At 45.2% G+C, this 17901-nt stretch overlaps 1 protein-coding gene across 3 annotated transcripts in view; it reads right to left on the bottom strand.

Annotated features, from left to right (window-relative positions):
- The window catches only part of Sh3rf2 (SH3 domain containing ring finger 2), a 103280-nt gene extending 94988 nt beyond the window's left edge, over positions 1-8292 (bottom strand). Inside the window, exons 1-2 of one of the 3 annotated variants that reach the window (XM_028881710.2) lie at positions 8189-8292; positions 6583-7069 (exon numbers count right to left, since the gene is read on the bottom strand). In XM_028881710.2, coding sequence (XP_028737543.1) covers positions 6583-6960 — 378 coding nt within the window. In that variant the 5' untranslated portion in view covers positions 6961-7069; positions 8189-8292. Of the gene's footprint in view, positions 1-6582; positions 7226-7717; positions 7939-8188 lie in introns of those variants that run through there. The other 2 variants (XM_028881707.2, XM_028881709.2) reach the window with 2 other exon arrangements.
- Positions 8293-17901: the final 9609 nt, after the last annotated feature.

The following is a 17901-nucleotide window of genomic DNA, read 5'->3' as shown; positions in this document are numbered from 1 at the left end:
CGCGGTGAAGGTTACCATAGCTCCTGTGGCTGGAAACCGGTAGGAGCTAAATATCACAGAGAACGGAGATAGTGGGTTTCAGAGTTGTTTAAAACTATGGTCTGTGCCGTAACCGAGCATAGGAACTCTGGGGCAGCACTTTTCCAAGTTTGTTCTATCACTAAGGTCCTGGTGAAAGAGAGGAGAAAGCGATTTAGTATCATTGAAATTTGGGAAATGAGTTTGCCGGCGTGCCCCAAGCCGGCAACGCTGGCTGCCTGGGAGGCTGAGGCCAGGGGTGGGGGTGGGGGGACACGGGGACGGGGGACGGGGGACGGGGGACGGGGGACGGGGGACGGGGGGGGGGGGATGGGACGGGGACTACAGGCTCAAGGCCCATCTGAGGCAGAGTAAACTCAAAACTCAAAACGAGCCGGGTGACTTATCAAAACCTTCCCCTAAAGTAAAAAAACAAACAAGAGAGGCTGGGGGATGTAGCTCAGTAATTGGGGGTTGCTAGGCATGTATGAGGCCTTTGGTTCCATTTCCAGCACCAAAGAGGAGGAGGGGGAAGAGTTGTTCGAGAACTGGTTTTTATGACTATCTCCCACTTAGAGATTCCTAGTCTTTTGAAATCACAACAGTACTCTGACAAGAACTTTCTAGCTTTGAGGTTTGACCTGGTGCTCTGGGGGACATTCACTGAGGATTTACAGTTCCCAGGTGTGAAAGGCTGGTCTCTGGAGTTAGCAAAAATGAGAAGAATGCAAAAGATAGGATCGTGTATTTCATCTGTTTGAGCAGAACCCTGGAATGGGTCAGCTGAGGCTGCTCTTCATGGGTCATGAGCTACACAAGTACTTTCTCTCCCGAACCTCTCTATAGTATGATGAGACATGTGTGCAGCATCCTTTCATAAGCAGAAAGTAAAGCAACACAAAAATATGCATATGCTAATCCTGAGGTGGCGTTTCCCTTGTGGTGGATAATTGATGTTGACTAAGGAGAACTTTATGCCCCACCCACCTTCCTCAGAGCTGAGGCCACCCATGGGGAGAGAGCCAGACACCTTTAGCCAACTGCAGGTCACGCAACACTGGGCTCACTAAAACAGGGAGGAGCCCCCTGCAAAAATCACTCTGATCATCAGGCCGATGGCAGAGTCCTTCCCGTCACTGAACTGGTCCCGAGCGCACGGAGGGGAGAGGAAATCAGAGGAGGCCTGGTGGGAATCAGGCAGCGCCAAGAACAGTGTGCAGACCGCACTCCCCCTTTTCAATATCCCTTGAAAATTTATCATATGGTATGTTGACTATTTTCTTGGTGTTCATTTCTGTGATTTTAGTGCATACACATCGCACTACCACCCCCATCAAGACTCAGAGTAATTGTGTCATGCCACGGAATTCCTCACGCTGCCCTGGCCCAGCCACACCTGCCCCCAGCCCACAAGCCCTGGCATCTACTGATAAGCTGTCCTGATAGCTCTGACTTTTTGAGAACACTTTTTCCTTTTGATATTCCCCCCAAGTGCTCTTTACTTAATTTTTCAATATTTATGTATATACCTCACCCCCCCCCAGTACCAGCAGACTTTTCTATTTTTTAATGTATTTTTAATTTTTGTTTTTTTTTATCTGAATGGAGTTTCCCCTCCCTCTACTCCTCCCAGTTGCTCCTCATCTCCTCTCTCATCTGGATCTACTCCCTTTCTGTCTCTCATTAGAAAAGAACAGGTTTCTGGGAGATAACAACAAAACATGACAACGACAACAACAACAAAATAAGATAAAATGAAAACCATTGTATCGAAGTTAGACAAGCCAAACCAACAGAAGAATAAAAGAGCCCCCAGAGAAGGCACAAGAATCAGAGACCCACTTGTTTACACATTCAGGAGTCCTGAAAAAGTACTAAGCTGAAAGCTCTAGTATATCTGCAGAGGAACCTGGTGCAGCCCCATGGAGACCCTGTGCTCTCTGCTCCAGTCTCTGTGAGCTCACATAAGCTTCACCTTCTTGTTTTAGAGGGCCTTGTTGTCAGCAGACTTTGCTATGGTGGCGCTTTATGATTTGCTGTGGCTAACATGGCTTAGCACCTGTTGGGTACCAGGCCCTTGTGCTAAGCTCCCAATGTGCATCATCACATTTTAACTTCATCGTGACCTTACGCTGTATGCACGCCGTTATTCTCTCCCTTTTACAGTACAGAAACTGATGACAGATGTGACGTGACCTGCCTAAGGCTTCACGGCTGACCAATACTAAACCCCAGCACAAAGGCAGCTAGCTCCATTTGAGCAGCAATCCTTGAACACAGTTGGCAAAGAAAGGGAGAGTGGGTTATAACTAGGAATTGGTGCATTGAGGGGGCATGACAGCAGTGACATTTGGGACCCAATGTTTTCCCGAAGTTCTTCGCAAATAAATATGAGTAGAGCCGGAGACTGACCCGTGTCTCCTGATTTCTCAGTGGCAGCCTCTACCTACCTGAATTTTTCTACCTGCTACATATGGTCGTCCCAGGTGTCACCTGCCTGCTGCTTTTAGGGACTGGAATGATTTAATCTCTTTGCACATTCAGCAAAACCCACCATCTGTATTGCCGCTTAGAACACTTCTGAGACCCAAGAAAGGGGCTCCACCACCTTGTGGTTTCTGCCTGACCTCAGCTCCCTTAGGTGCTTTTTCGACCTCATTTTTGCTCCTCAGTTGCTTGCAACAGCAGCTGAATAAGTTTCTATGACAAAGCCACCTGGTCTCTGTGTGGTGACAGCAGGTGTGTTCTTGCTGATATGGGGTGTGATTGCCACCATGCTTAACAATGCAGGGAGAAAGTCCAGCCCTGAGAGACCCAGGGTGGTGACAGTTTTGATGGGGAAGAGAGAGTGGCAGAGAAAAGAGAAAATGCCAAGCTAATAAAGAACCAGTGTTACTTGGGAGGTTATAACCAGATACTTGCTTTCTGTGCATGGTTTTAAACACTTAATCAGTTTTTTTTTTTTTTTTTTTTTTTAAACTATTCTGGAATGGAGCTTCAAAGCCAGCACAAGCTGGGAAGTCACATACCTGAATTATGGGCCATAGATCATTTGGAAGAAAACAATACAAGCCAGATAATCAGGGCACCAAGAACCATTTTGGGGTGGCACCTAATTCACAAGGGGGTGAGAGAGGGCATGTAATTTTGAGTAGAAAGTGTTGAGTCACTTCAACAACAATCACAGCTAATATTTATTGAGCATTCAACGCAAGCCAGTCAATGCACTAAGAGTTAATGGATATGAATCATTGCATTTATATCTCACAACAGCCCTCTGAGGTAGGTACTACTATTATCTTCAATTTGCTGATGGGGAATTGAAGGCCCCGAGGTTTAAGTGACTCAGTCAAAGTACACAGCCATTGAAGGAGCAGACTCAGGGTTTGGATTCTTAATTTCTCAAAACCTCTATTACCTGTCTTCATTCAGAAATATTATTAAACAGAATGAAGAGGAAGAGAAACAAACTCTTTGGCAACTCACAATCCTTTTGAAGGCTTGTCCAATTCCTTTGGCTTGGCTGCATTGGACTAAGAACCAGAGGGATTTTTGTTTTCCATAAGGAGCCCACCAGAGCTCCCCATCTGCGTGGAATAATTGCATGCTATAAAAGCCTGCAGCCACTTCTCAAGTTTTCTTTTTACACAATCAGCTTGGGAGGGATTTAGATGTGTAGGCACAATGGGCTAATTTTTCTCTCTCTTGGGCTGGCAGCATGAGGTGTGACTATTGGTTCCACCCTAACATACTTGCTGGCACAACAGGCATCAGGCCTCTTTGTGCCAACAAGGAGATCTTGATGAGCTTGTTTGGTGGATGAGCCTGGGCGAGCAGAACAGACTTTGGGCTTAGAAAGCTTGTGGGTAGGAAGTAAAATGAACTCCTTCAGCGTGCCAGGCTGTGAAGGAGGCCTATGAAAGATGTGTTTTACAAAATGGTACCCTACAACAACAGATTATTTTCCCTGCTCAGGGGAGTACTTAGAGTTAGTATTACTCCGGTCTGGGTTCACCATAGACTCATGTTTAATAACAATGCCTGTTCCGCTTTCCTGCAAGGGCTATAACTCCTGTGTTTTGCAGAATGCCTCATGTATGGCAGGGCACAATAAACAGCCAATAGTGATACTTACTATGATAACAATCTTCCAATGCCTTTCATCTAAGGCTCTCAGAGTGCTTTGCAAACATTAATTAGTTAGGTATCAAGGTGGCTCTAGGATTTTATAATACATTTTCCCATTTTACAGAATTTTAAATTGAGACCCAGCCAGCTTAAGTGGCTTGCCCAAAGTCATACTGTGCGTTTAAATTAATGATAATGATGGTGCTTTGCATTTCCCTGGCAGATGTTTTCCATGGTGATACAGCATGTTGCAAAGATAATTTCACAGTGTCTTAGAGAAGGGATGAGGGGAGCAAATATTATTGAATGTTGGCTCAGTTGGATAAACTGAGGCAGAGAGGGCAAATAACTCCAGGGGATTTGACTGATATTGCAAGTCCACTCTCAGAGTGCACCATCCATGCCTTAACTGGAAGGCATGCTGGTTTCATACTTACAGGAAAGCTAGTTATATTTTTACAAGCAGAAACAAGTTGTAGAATGACATTGTATTAACATCCAGGAATGGGCTTGCTCATATCCCCATGAAGAGACAAGAGGCATGAGATGAACTCTTCAAAGAAAGAAATGAATGAACGGGACGATAGTGGTAGGCTGCCAGCTCCTCTCTTTGGAAAACATGTTTATTAACTTGGCTTCTCTCTGAAAGCATGAGCCCTCAAGGACTTGAGTCTGTGCTTTAGCCCTGATGACAGGCCTAGGTCCAGGGCAGCTTGGGGACCAGGCACAGAGCCATCACTGTCTCCTTCGCCCCACGTTCCAAGTCCCCACGAAGAGATTCAAGGACACCTACTATCCTGATGTCTTCCTATTTTCTGCTCTCGATCCCCCTTGTGGAGAAGCACTCTGTGACTCTTGTACCCCCCTGGCAACTGTGCATGCACTTTCCTTAGCAACATGGGGAAGATGAACACCTGGACAGAAGTAGGCAAAGCTGCTGAGAGGGGTCCTGCCTTCCTCCAGGCAACATTTCCTTAGTGAATGATGCCCCCCTCCTGAAAGGCAAGACAGATGTTTATAGGGAAGGGGAGAGAAGAGGTTTCTAGGTGTTGGGAATTCAAGGGGGATTTGCCAACCCAGGGACAGACATCCTTTCTCTTAATGAGATTTGAACAAAGTTTGTTCTCCTCCCTACTCTACCTTTGCAGGCCTGTGGATTCTGATTGATTGAGGAGACCTACAGAGGAGTGAGCACCCATCCCTTTTCTGGAATGTGTTCTCCTACAGAAAACACAACAGCAATAAAAAAAAAAAAAACCTTCTTGAAGAAACCACATCAACTTCCCGCTCTCGTTTTTTTTGAATATTCACACACAACCCTACCACATGCGTGGCTTAAAGGTGCAGTGAACTCCAAGAGACTGAACTCTCCGAAGAAAACCTTAGGAAACAGATGTGAATGCACACTGCAAGGCTTCCGTGTGAGGAGGGAGCCCAGTGCCAAACGCTCCCACCCACTGCCACTCTTCAGAGCAGGCTTGGGACCCTGCTGCCAGCATTAAAGCTTGCTTTAGGCAGGACTTCAAAGAATGAGTCTTTGATTGCCTAAGTATGCCAACAATCTAAGCCATAGCTTTGTGTCCATTCTGGTCCTGGGAGTCCAGGGATGACAATGCAAACAACCCCTCTGGACTCACAGGACTTCGTCCTCCTCCTGAGGTGTGCTCCTACATAGCAGCCCAGATCAAGTCCTCGGGGTGTGCTATCAGGGATAGACAGAGGAACTTGGGGAACTTTAATCAGTAATCCAAAAGTACATACGCATTTGACTGGGTCTGTACTGTAGCCCTTGCCCAGGAGGCATTTTGTGTGTTCTCTTCACTTTGTAGAGACACATTGGCAATGTTCCTATACACATCTATTCTATTATGTATTGTAGCCTTTACCATCCATCAGTCCACTCACAGAGACAATTCCCTCTTGTGTGATTTTGGGTGTCAAGTATCTCTTATAGCTTCAAACAGATTATGAATGATCATCATCACAATGGCACTTTATGCAAGGGATGGGAAGACAGACTTAGGTAAAATTCAATCAACACCTGATGTAGGGAAACCTCTCCGAAATCTCAAAAGCAACCTGTAGTTGAATTTATTTTCTTTATTCCTCACCCCCAGGGCATTTCCCATACACTGGTCTGGTTCCTTAGCCGCAGATGTGAAAGACCAGAAAAGGATTATCTACAAGCACTTAAACTCCCTCAGGACAAAAACTAAAGAGAATCCAGCAAGTGTTAAAAGTTCTGAGATGAACTGTCGGATGGATTAGATAGGCTCGGAGCTCCCATTGTGTCTCAGTAAACTGATTTCTGGGGAATCATCTCTTGCACTCTGCTGGAAGTCTGTCTACATGAAGGAAGTCTGTTCCCTAGCTCTCAGAATACACATAACCAACTTCCAAATTGCACAAGGTAATAGCAAGCAACTTTTCTCTTACCCCATCCATGTGGATCCTGACACTGGGCACCAGCCGGAAAGGGCTGGCCTGTAGACTTCTGGGGCTGGTCTTGGTTTTCCTGTGGTCTTGCAAGGTCAGTATGCGAGGCCTGCGAAAGGAGCCCCCTTTCCAGGAGTTCTGTCCCGAGCGCACACCATCCAGCAGACGAACCAGCAACAGGTTGGCGGGCAGAGCCTCGATGCTGCAGAATACCAGAGTCCTGCATTCCGGGCACCTCAGCTCCTTGTGGGCCTTGAAAATCCTCTGTAGACATGGTTTGCAGAAGGTGTGCTGGCAGGGCAGGACTTTGGCTGTGACATCGAGCTTTTCAAAGCACACAGGGCACTCCAGGAGATCAAGTAACGTCAAATCATCCATTTTATTTTAAAACTCGAGTCCCGAGCTGGAGAAGCAGGATTCACATTGTAGGGGCAGCTGAGAGCTGAGCGGGTAGAGCCAGTCTTTTGGGAGCATCAGAATTTCCTGCCTGTTTGAAGGAAGGAGGAAAAAAAAATGTGACTGCCCTGAGAGGTGTGTCCCACCTACATGGAGGCAGTGTCTTGAGAGGCAGCTGCAAGTACTTTGTTCCGGGAGCTTCAAGTGACTCATTCTGATTCAGTCTTGCAGGATAGAAGACTTGTGCCTGTTGCAGGGATCAGAGGGAGTTAGTTCTGCACAGTGACTGAATGCTCATTGCCTCTGAGTGGAGGGCCCTAGCAAGGAGAGAAAACCCAGCCAGCTGAGGCGGGAGCTACTTCTCTGCTGGAAGGACTGGCGGGGTGCTTTCTCCTGCCTGGAACACAGTCAATCTTAACTTAGGCTAAGGCCCTGACAATACAGTTTCTGTGAGGATATCCACCTACCTCCCTACCTCCCCGCCAGATCGTCTTGTTTTCCTTGTATCTGCAGCACAGCAAATGAGCTTAGGGAAGTGTTTATCGACTCACATGCAGATGTAGACTTCTCTCCCCCAGTAGCTTTTCCTCCACTATTTTGTTCGAGCAATATACAAGAAAAAATCCCTACTCCCCAATATTGTTTTGCCTTAACTCTGTCTCCCTGTCCCTCTCCCTTCTCCCTCCATGCCTTCCTCCGCCCCAGATTAGTGTCGCGCCAGAGACATTCTTCCTCCTACCAGGTGAAGTCCTGTGGCCTGTTTAGCTGCTTTGACAATTGTACTGGCCGGCTTTCAGCTGCAGCAGAAAGGAATTCAGGCTTGTGGTCACAGCCTACAGAAACCCAGAGGAAACAACGTGAACGGGCAGGTGTGTGTGTGTGTGTGTGTGTGTGTGTGTGTGTGTGTGTGTGTGTGTGGTCCGAAAACAATCCTGCCTTTATAAACAGTTTCATTTCGGATGCCCGAGAACCAAGTTTCCGGTTTTGAGAAGTCTCCCGGGTACAAGTCAGCCACGCCCAGGCTCTGGACCGCCGACACCCGGGTGGGCTTGGCAGGAGGGCCGGTGGCCCCCAGCAGCTGGCAGAGCAGAAGTGAGGTGCACTGAACAGAGATAGTGCGCCTTGGGGCGGCGGTGCCGGGTCGGGGTGGGGGTGGGGGCCTCTTCTCCAAAGATGTCAGCGCGCTGGAGAGGTGCATGGGACCACTAACCTTGTGCCTATAATTTCAGCTGCAATGTGCTAGCCCCTTTCTGGGCTCAAGGGGGCTGCTCCTTCTAACCGGCCAGCCTCTTTTCCTCCGAAGGGCTGGGCAGTCGAGCTGCCAAGCTTTGAAAACTTCCACAAAGTCCTTCCCGTTTCAAGGGATCACCTTACCCAAGGCTGTTAACACTGTCACTGCCAGCCGCTGCCTGCCAGCCCCCACACGGGGGCTGATCCATCCTGGATGTCGCAGCAGCTAGGACCAAGCAGCGGAACAGTTTGTGGACCCACTTTCGCCATTTTCTCCCCCAATTCGAGCAGCTTAAAGCTGCTTAGTAAGAAACATGCCAAGGGGTCATGCTTATTTTTAAACTTTTATGAGGATGTTCTGAGAAGGTCAAACATATTAATGATAGCTGTGGTTCAAAGATAAGGTAGCCTCTTGTAAAATACCGGTCTTAAAAGTGATAATCACTCCTTGAATGCTGAGATGAGAGAGGCTTCAGTAATCTTTGGCTCGGTTTCTTCCAATTAAAAAAGAAGAAAAGAAAAGTGGGGTGTGCGTGCACATACTTTGAAAATTGGAGCACAGGAAGATCTTTTTAAAAGGCAAAAGGAATGATCCCAGATCTCCTTTGCTAGTTCCTGTAGTCATTCCACACCCCTTAAATGATGCTAAAGCTCCGTTTTTTAATTCATCAGTGATGTGTTCATGTGAAGTTGCAAAGCAGTCCAATTGAACAGGTAGGTGATGACATTGCAGAACAGCAGGGTGGCCCCCTGTGTGTGTGTCAGTACTATTCTAAACACTTTACCTGCACTTGCCTGCTTGACCCTTTCACTGACTTGAGGACACCACTACAGTTTACCTTAACCGCCCAGATGAGGACACTGGGATGGATGGGAGGCAGGTCATCCGACCAACCAGTGTCATCAGACGGAAGCCGGGAGGTCTGTGCTCTTAACTACTGTGTCGTGGAGTGAGCAGGCTTTCAGAGAAGAGAGGGTTTGAGGACACCTGACCTCATCGGGGATGTCAAGGATGGCAAGAAGTCAGGAGATAATGACTCAGATTGACCAATCAGCATGCCTTGCAGATGAGACAGCTGTGCCCAGAGAGATCAAGAGATTCTCTCAAGTTGCCTGGTGAGTGAGGGTAAAGCTGCAACTAGAAACTGGATCTTCTTCTTTCTTTCTCCCTCCTTCTTTCTTCCTCCTCTCCTCTCCCTCCTCCTCCTTTCCCTACTTCTCCACCACCTCCTCCTTCTTTCCTCCTCCATCACCATAACCTCCTCCTTCTGGTATCTTCTGGCTGGGTGTGTGGTCCACACCTGTAATCATTACTTTACTGGGAAAGCAGAGGCAGGAGGATCATGATTTTGAGGTCACCCTGGGCTGCATTGTGAAAATCTGTCCCCCACCCCCAAATACAAATCAATTTCCCTTTCTTTTCTTTTTGTTCCCTATCCTCTTTCTGTCTATCTGTCTATTAAATCCTTTACGTTTAAGCATAGGGATAACAATTCTTTCGGGTGGGGAGTGTCGAGCAGGGGATTGAACCTAGGGACTCATACTTCTGCCTTAAGACAATGGACTTTCCTTTCTGAACCACTGCATCCTCAAACTCACAGAACCCTGCCTCTGCCTCCCGAGTGCTGGGATTAAAGGAGTGCACCACCACCGCCTGACAATAATTCTTTATCACAGGAAATCACTTAGACACAGCTCCTGGGGAAATCTTAAGAGGGAATCAAGAAGCCTTCAGGCATTTGTCTTTCTTGTGTTCTTCCATGTCAGTTCAAAAAAAATCAAACGTGTATGAAGCTCAGAATGAAGGAGATGTCTGGAAGAAGCACATGCGGTAGTCTTCTTTTCTGGTCTCAGGCTGTAACGTCTCAGGACATTCCCACACGTGTCCACTTCAGAGAACTCTTTTTCCAAACCCCACTTTGAGCTCCAACAGCATCCCATCCCATTCAGCTTTGCCGTGTCTGCCCACGAGATCAGTCTGAAGCGCTCTGCTGATTCTTCATCCTCCTTTCTACTCGGCTCCTCTGTGAACGGCCCTACAGTCCCCTTGCCTTCTAGAAAGCACACGCCAATGCTAGCACTTCTGTAGCAGAGTTTCACAGGTTCCTTCCTTCTCTGATTCTTAAACACGTTCTATCTCCCTGACATACCTTCACCTGCACCTACATGCACACACGGTCTTGTACAAGAAACATGCATATGTAAACATGGACTATGTAAAACAATAACAGAAATGCTACAGATAACTTGATGTATGCCAGACACCAGTGAGAAAACTTTAAGCCACTCTAGGTGGGAGGTGATATAACATTTCCAGAGCCATAAAACATATGACTTGAACCCGAGTTTTCATGTTATAAAACCCTGTATGTTCCATGAGTCTATTCATGTATCTTTACTGTATAAGTCCGTACACTTTTACATACAAAGTCCACCACATGTATCCATCAGCAGATTTTGGGAGCAACCTGAGAAAATCAGAATAAAGGAAACGGGGTGCTTTGACTCTCACCTTCTTCAGTGTACCCCATTTCACAGCCCCTCCCTGTTTCTGCACAGTCAGGGGTCTCAAAATTTCTTTGGAGTCCACCATCCCTGAGACAATTCAATCACATCCACTGGGTTCTAAGAAGGCAGGGCAGACCAGTGAGTTACCCTTTTCTAGTGCGGTTGGCAGTTGGAAATTCATAGCCACAGAGTGAGGATGGTAGGTTTTGGGGCACTGGCACAGGACAGAGAAAGTTTACACTGACTGGGAGCGGGTGGTGGAGGTGGGATGGGGGTGGAGGGGCTCTCAAATCACACCTGTAGGTGGTCCCTAACACCCCCCACAGAGACTGTAGTCTCAAAAAGACCTTTTCTTTTGAAGTGTTGGAAGACAGGGATGGATTTAGATGGGGATTTTATTCTGGCTTTCCCAAGCACTACCTTGGCATCAAATCAGACAACTAGCTAGTTCCTAAAAAACAAACAAAAAGGTGAACTCTGCCTCCTTCCCAGACTCCAGGCCCCCTACATCACACTCACACCATCAGCATGCCTTACAAGGCGATTCCAGGCTATCCACTTGTTTAATATCTGCACAGTGCTTATGAGTTTATGCTGCGTGTATTTACATGTCAATGCATGCTAAAAGTAGGCAGATCTGATCGTTTGGTTCCCCTACTCAACATCCTTCCTACAGGCCTTAGGCTGAAATCCAAGTCTTTCTTCTGGCCCGTAAGACCGTGTAGGATCTGGCTTATCTGCCTGAGCTTGTGTGAACATATCCTGTCTGTATTCCAGAGGAACTGCCATTCTCCCTTAACACACACTCTCTCTGTCTCTCTCTCTCTCTGTGTGTCCCTGTCTCTGTCTCTCTGTCTGTCTCTCCTTTTCTCTCTCTCCCTATATTTCACATTCTCTGTGACTTTGAGCTTTAACTAAATGCCCCTTCTTCTTCTGGGAAGTGATCTTGATTTCTGTGAGTGATGGATTTGTCATCCTATCTTCTTTTTCATAAAGGATTTCATATTGCAGCCTAGTACTTTAATCATCCACTTCATGTCCAATGCTCCCAAATGGAGCAGAAGGGAAGGAAGCATTTGCTTGTCCAAGTATGAGACTGGTATGTAGTTGAGGCTCAATAAATGTATGAGAATGAACTTGTGACTGGGAGAATGAATGCATGAGAGAATGAATGAATGATGCTTTTAAAATGCTTGTGTTTGGAAATCAGGCATAGTGCCTTGTGCTTGTAATCCCAGCCCTTGAGGGGCTGAAGCAGTAGATTGTGAGTTCAAGGCCAACTTGAAACACTGTAACAAAAAAATCATATTTAGGCCATTGTACATCAAACCTGTATTGTATCAGACACATCTTTGGAGTCAAAATTGAATGCTCTAAGCCTACCTTTTACTTGAACTAAGAATTTGCACCAGATTCAGGTAGGTGCCACTTAGTGTCTTGTCTCAAGATCTTGCCAAATACATACTTCTTCCTAGAACTTTCCAGATGTTCTCTGATGGTTCCATGTGGGTCACCTTTGGAAACCTGATCACACTCATAGAATCCTGATCCAGAAGTAGGAGTCTTCTTAAGTGATGGTAGCTAATGGAGAAAGCTCTCATCTCTCTTCTCCTTTTACTGATCAAGGGTGATGTTCCTGGGATGAGCCCTGTTATCTGATCATATTCATCGACAGGGGGCTCCATACAAAATGCCTGTCTCTAACTTCTGCCCCTGAGTAAATTACCTTCAAGGAACTGGCTGTTCTCTCAGATTAAAAGAACTTCTTTCAATGTGAAGATTATATCACAAAAGAAGTGCACTTATTTTGGATGTAACTTTGAAATTATAATTTTAGTGGTATGCCATACTGTGTGTGTGTGTGTGTGTGTGTGTGTGTGTGTGTGTGTGTGTGTGTGCATGTGATGACACAGATGTGGGGATCAGAAGACAACCCCTAGGAGTCAGTTCCCTCCTTCCACCAAGTGGTCCAGGGGGCAGATTCAGGTGGTCAGGCCCATGGAGCAAGAGCTTTTGCTGGTGAGGCCATCTCACTGACCCACGTTAGTCATTTTCATTTTCTGCTCTTAGTGTTTGTATCCTCAGGATTGCTACCATAAACTTAATCATTCATAATAAATCCTTAAATTCATCAAAAGGGTTCCCATGAACTCTAGCTCTCTGGAGTTAGAACTGTGACACAGGGACCCCTCTCTTGGCTCTCTCTGCATTCTGGTAGAGGCTTGCACCTCTCAATCTTTCTTCAGTGCCTAGTATAAATTTGCATATGCATTAAAATATTTAAATATAGCTGTGCTATTTCCTGATGTTGAACCAGCCCCCGTGGTTTGATTTCCCAGTGACTCTTTGGAACTTTTGGAACTCTTCAGGGAGTAGAATGAATGTAGAAAATGGGCACCTCTCTAACAGTGGATGTGAAAGCAGGCAGCAGCACATAGGTCTGGCTGCCTGTTGGACATCCTGTCTTTTTTTGAAAGATGCAGGCCTGGAATGAAGTTACCTGAGGGATTTCTTCTCCCATCAGGGGATGTTTTCAGGTAAGGAGTGTATTTTAGGGTATTCCTTTGCAATCATGAGACCTGCAAGAAAGTGGTCCAAGCTTGTGACAAAGACAACGAGTTATTATTAATGTTCTCAGGAAGACCTGTGGTCCTTAAGGGTAATGAGAAGCAATTTGAATCCATGTCAGGAGCATGACCGAGGAGTCGGGTAAACCTGATTTCAGTCCCAGCTCCACCAGGTACTACATAGCCCACTCATTCCTCTAGTCCTTGGATTCCTTACATATCAGTTGATGTTACTGGTGGGATCCACCTCAAGGATTCCTTCCGAGGAGTCTGTTGACGCATACAAGAAGTGCTTACTAGATGTAGGATTCTCCCCCTCCTCCTCTTTTTCCTCTTTTTTTTGTAAGCAGATATCATTAAAAAACAAAAACACACACACAAAAAAAAAACAAAGACTTTTCACTCTTTGCTAAATTAACCTCAAGGAAGAACATGGCGGTCTGTGTGACCAGCCAGTTCTTTATCGACTGGAACACTTTAATGAGTGTACCCATCCCTTCTCACAGTTGCATCCACTTTTGTGCCTCTCCTCATAGTAATATAGTTAAAAAAAAAAAAACATTAAATCACTTTTCTGATAAAAAAAAATGTCTCAAAAGGAAACTTCGAAAATACTTCTGCAAATGAGCAAAGGGATTCACTTGCTATAATTTGCAGGTGAGAGTAAATGCTTGTGTAATTACGGCTGAAAAGGGAGACTTGGCAAGTGCTAGCGTGACGCCGAAGACTGGCTGTAGACTGGAGTTTATTGGTGAAGTCGGGTGTGAAAGAGTGGCGCAAGGAAGACTTCCTCACCTTGAGACTAACAGAGATCCGAGGGTAACTGGAGGCGTTTGGGAACCTGTCCATTCCGTTTCATGAAGAGTAGTTTGCCCATCTTTGCCTCCAGTGAGAATCTTCCTCTTGATTTTCAGTAGGCTAGCCTGCTAGGCACATCCATGTTTTCTCCGGAGACTAGAAGGCAACTTTGAAGGCAGTTTCTGTGAGAACAGAAAGAAGAAAATTAGGCAGGCATGCATCTTACTGTTCTGTCAATAGTGGACAATGACTGGGCTGCTAAGTCCCAAGCAAATCTCTAGCCCTGCTGTTCATACTGTGCCAGTGTTAGTTGTCTCATGTTTATGATGTTCTCTAAGAGGCCATTTCTGAGGAGGCTGTGGGAAGTAAACGTACAAGGGGTCCTCTGTACCATTTCTGCAAACTCTTGTGAAAAAAATATCCATGTATAGTTACAGCTATATAAATATATCCTGTTCACCCACTGCACATCCAGAAATGTATTTTGGCATTACCGACATGTACCCAAGTACATTTTTCAGCGTTACTGACACTAGTGAGCAGTCAAAAAACAGCCTTAATATGCCACACTGGGAAACTGGTTAAAAACACGAGAATGCTACACAACTATTAGAAACGATAGAGAGGGGTATATTTTATCTCATGAAGTAAGTGAATAGAAACTTGAAAGTCATGTGATTCCAGGCTGCTTCATTTTATTTATTTATTTTTGTTCTTTTTTTGGGGGAAAGGGTTCTTTTGTTTGTTTATTGACACAGGGTCTCATGCTGTGGTCCAGGGTAGCAATCCTCTTGCTGCAATGTCTCAAGTGCTGTGGTAAGAAGAGGGCGCCACCATGCCTGGAAGAGTCAAGGTCAGTTTGAAACAATGCACAGATATACAACATTATGATTAGGAGAATGCATGCCAAAAGTCAACCATGATAACTCGGCTTATTAGTTGATTTTTTTTTATCGTTTTAGCTTGCTTATGCATCTTTGTAGCTTTTTTATTATATATATAATATATTATATTATTATAATATATAATATATCAGAGCATGGTGGCACACTGCAACCCTAGCACTTGAAAAGTGGAGGGGAGAGGATCAAGGAGTTCAAAGTCATTCTCTGATGCATAGTGAGTTTGTAGCCAGTCTGAGCTACATGTTTTTTTTTTTTTTTAAACCACAACAATAAGCAAAACAAAAACAACAAAAAACAAACCAAACCAACAATCAAACAAACAAACAAAATACTGAAATAGGCTGTAGTGATAGTAAAGTGCTTAGCACACAAGCATGTTGAGCCGAGTTTGACCTTATAACCCACCTGAAAAGCTAAATGTGAGGGCACACGCTTGCAATCCCAGGTCTGGGGAGGTGGACACAGGTCACCAGGGCTCACTGGCCAGCCAGCCTAGCCTATTTGCAAATTCCAGATCCCAGTGAGAGACCTTATCTCAAAGAACAAGGTTGATAGTTCTTGAGCATGATATGTGAGGCTGACTTCTGCCTCTATATACATGTGCATGTGTACGCACAAACAGCAAAACAAACCCCAAACCCCCAAATAGCTTAAATCATTTACTAAAACATTTGCAATGAGGAGAGGTAAATCTTATAATACAAACAGCCTGCCCATTACACCTGGTAAAATAACCATTAAGACAATGAATTCCACACTCCCTGAAAGTGTAATTGGTCAACAGCAATCCGGAACAGGTACCTTGCCTGGCAAAAGGAAGGCTGTGGTCGGCACTTCCCTCCTAACTGGACACCCTCTCTTCTTTTACTGCTTCCTTTCTGATGAAATCAGAAATGCTTTGTTTAAAACCATGAGCCTTAACTCATACGCTGAGCAGATTTGTGCAAAAGCTGATGACTTGCCGGGGCTGTTGTGCAACCAGTCTTGCCATTTTGATTATACGGTAGGGAAGCTGCAAACCTGAGTCATGCCGACTGCTATGATTACTCCTAGATGTCCATCCCGATCCTGAACTTCAAGGACAATACAGATGACACGAGACACTTTAATTTTTAAATGAAATTACTTTTTTGTAACCAAATGTAAGCAACATTTGTCAAATCAAGTAGACACGTCTGAGGGGCTCCTGAGCGGTGCCAATTATACATTAATTATGTGCTACACTGTCCTATTTACTTGCTTTGTCCTGTAAATCACTTTTCTCCCACGTAGTCTCCATCACCTGGAGCAGGGACCACGTCTGACCACTTTGTGTCTGACATCAGTAGATGTAAATATCTGTGGAGCACTGAGGATGGCTCGTCTGCATTTAATTATCACTGCATTCCTAAGGAGAAGGCTTAGGACTGGGCATCTGGAGACACTGGATACTCTACCCCACCACCAACAGCTCTACCATCCTGTGAGTTCAGCAGCTCTAAGCCCCACCCATAGAAGTTGCAATCAGTAGCATCTACTTCTCAGGCTTGTGAGCAACACATTTCTTAATATGTATTGGTGTCACTCAGAGTAATACCTACCATATAGAAAGTGCTCAAAAGCTATTGGTGAGAACACCTCGTGTTTTTGTTTCGTTTTGTTCTGTTTTTTTTGTCTTGGCTGTGTTCCTCTGGAGTCAGGTGACCCTAGCCTTCTTATTAAATAAGAGTTAGACCTAAAGCTGGGTGTGGTGACACGCTTCTGCATTTCCAGCATCTTGGAGGTAGAGGCAGGAGGATTAGGAGTCCAGGGTCATTTTTGGCTACTTAGTGAATTCAAGGCCACCCTGGACTACATGAGACCCTGTGTAAACAATCGTGTGTGTGATATATAGGATGGCAATAATAACACCCTATGGGATTGTTGTGCACATACATACAGAGGATGCTCATAAAATGCTTCAAAGAGTGTGACACAGGGTGAGTGCTCAGTCAAGGTTACCCATTATCCCCGTGCCTGGCCTCTTATTATTTATCATGTTGCATCTAAAGTACAGTTTAAAACTGAGCCTAACTCCTGGCTTTTACCAAAGGCCAAATGTTATTCATTTGGCCTTTGCATGACTGCCAATCCAGAGAGTGACTGCCTGGAGGCTTCTTCCATGGTCTTGGGCACTACAGCACTCTGGAAAACTTTAATAGGGGTGGGGTTGGCTGTTACGTTAGAATAAACAATAACAATTATTATTATTCTGCCAGATTCTGAGCTAAGAATCCTAACCCTTATCTTACAGGTGAGGAACAGAGCCCTAGAGAGGTTGTGTTACTCTAGCTTCTTTCTGCAAAGGGAACCCAGGATTCAGACCCAGTCAGTCTGTGCTCTGGATCTCCCTGTAGCCCATTTACTGGAGCTGTAATACGAAAAGAGATGTTAGTGTAATCAAGCCCTTAAAGTAACTTTGATCCCAGACTTTTATTTTAGTTCTAGTCAGTTGAGTTCTAGTCCTTGGAAATGTAACAACAACTTCAGGTTAATTTATAACCAGAAAAAAGGGAAATAAGCCTGGAACAGAAAGGGGAGAATACAGAAGGACTGGCTGGGTGTGGCATGTACACTTGCCATCTCAGCACTCGGGAGGCCGGGACAGAAGGACTGAGGGTCAAAGTCAACCTGGGTTAGCTCAGGAGAGCCTATCTAAGAAAAAAAGAGGGATATGCCAGAAAGTAAATAAAGACTAGTTTATGCAATGCATTTGGATAAAAATTATTTGTTTTTAAATTAAAAATAAAGAATCTTACAGAGGTAACCAGAATCACCTCATTTTGTTCTTATGACCAATTTTGGACTGTAAAATACTTTTTATCTTCAAGTCTGAAAAGTATTTGTTCTGTTAGGTCTGACTTGTCAGTCTGTGGCTTTACTTTGGGGTCAATCAG

Source organism: Peromyscus leucopus, chromosome 19 (genome assembly GCF_004664715.2).
Source record: "Peromyscus leucopus breed LL Stock chromosome 19, UCI_PerLeu_2.1, whole genome shotgun sequence".
NCBI lineage: Eukaryota > Metazoa > Chordata > Mammalia > Rodentia > Cricetidae > Peromyscus > Peromyscus leucopus.
The sequence above is the reverse complement of the archived record's forward strand: the minus strand, read 5'-3'. Positions and strand labels throughout refer to the sequence as shown.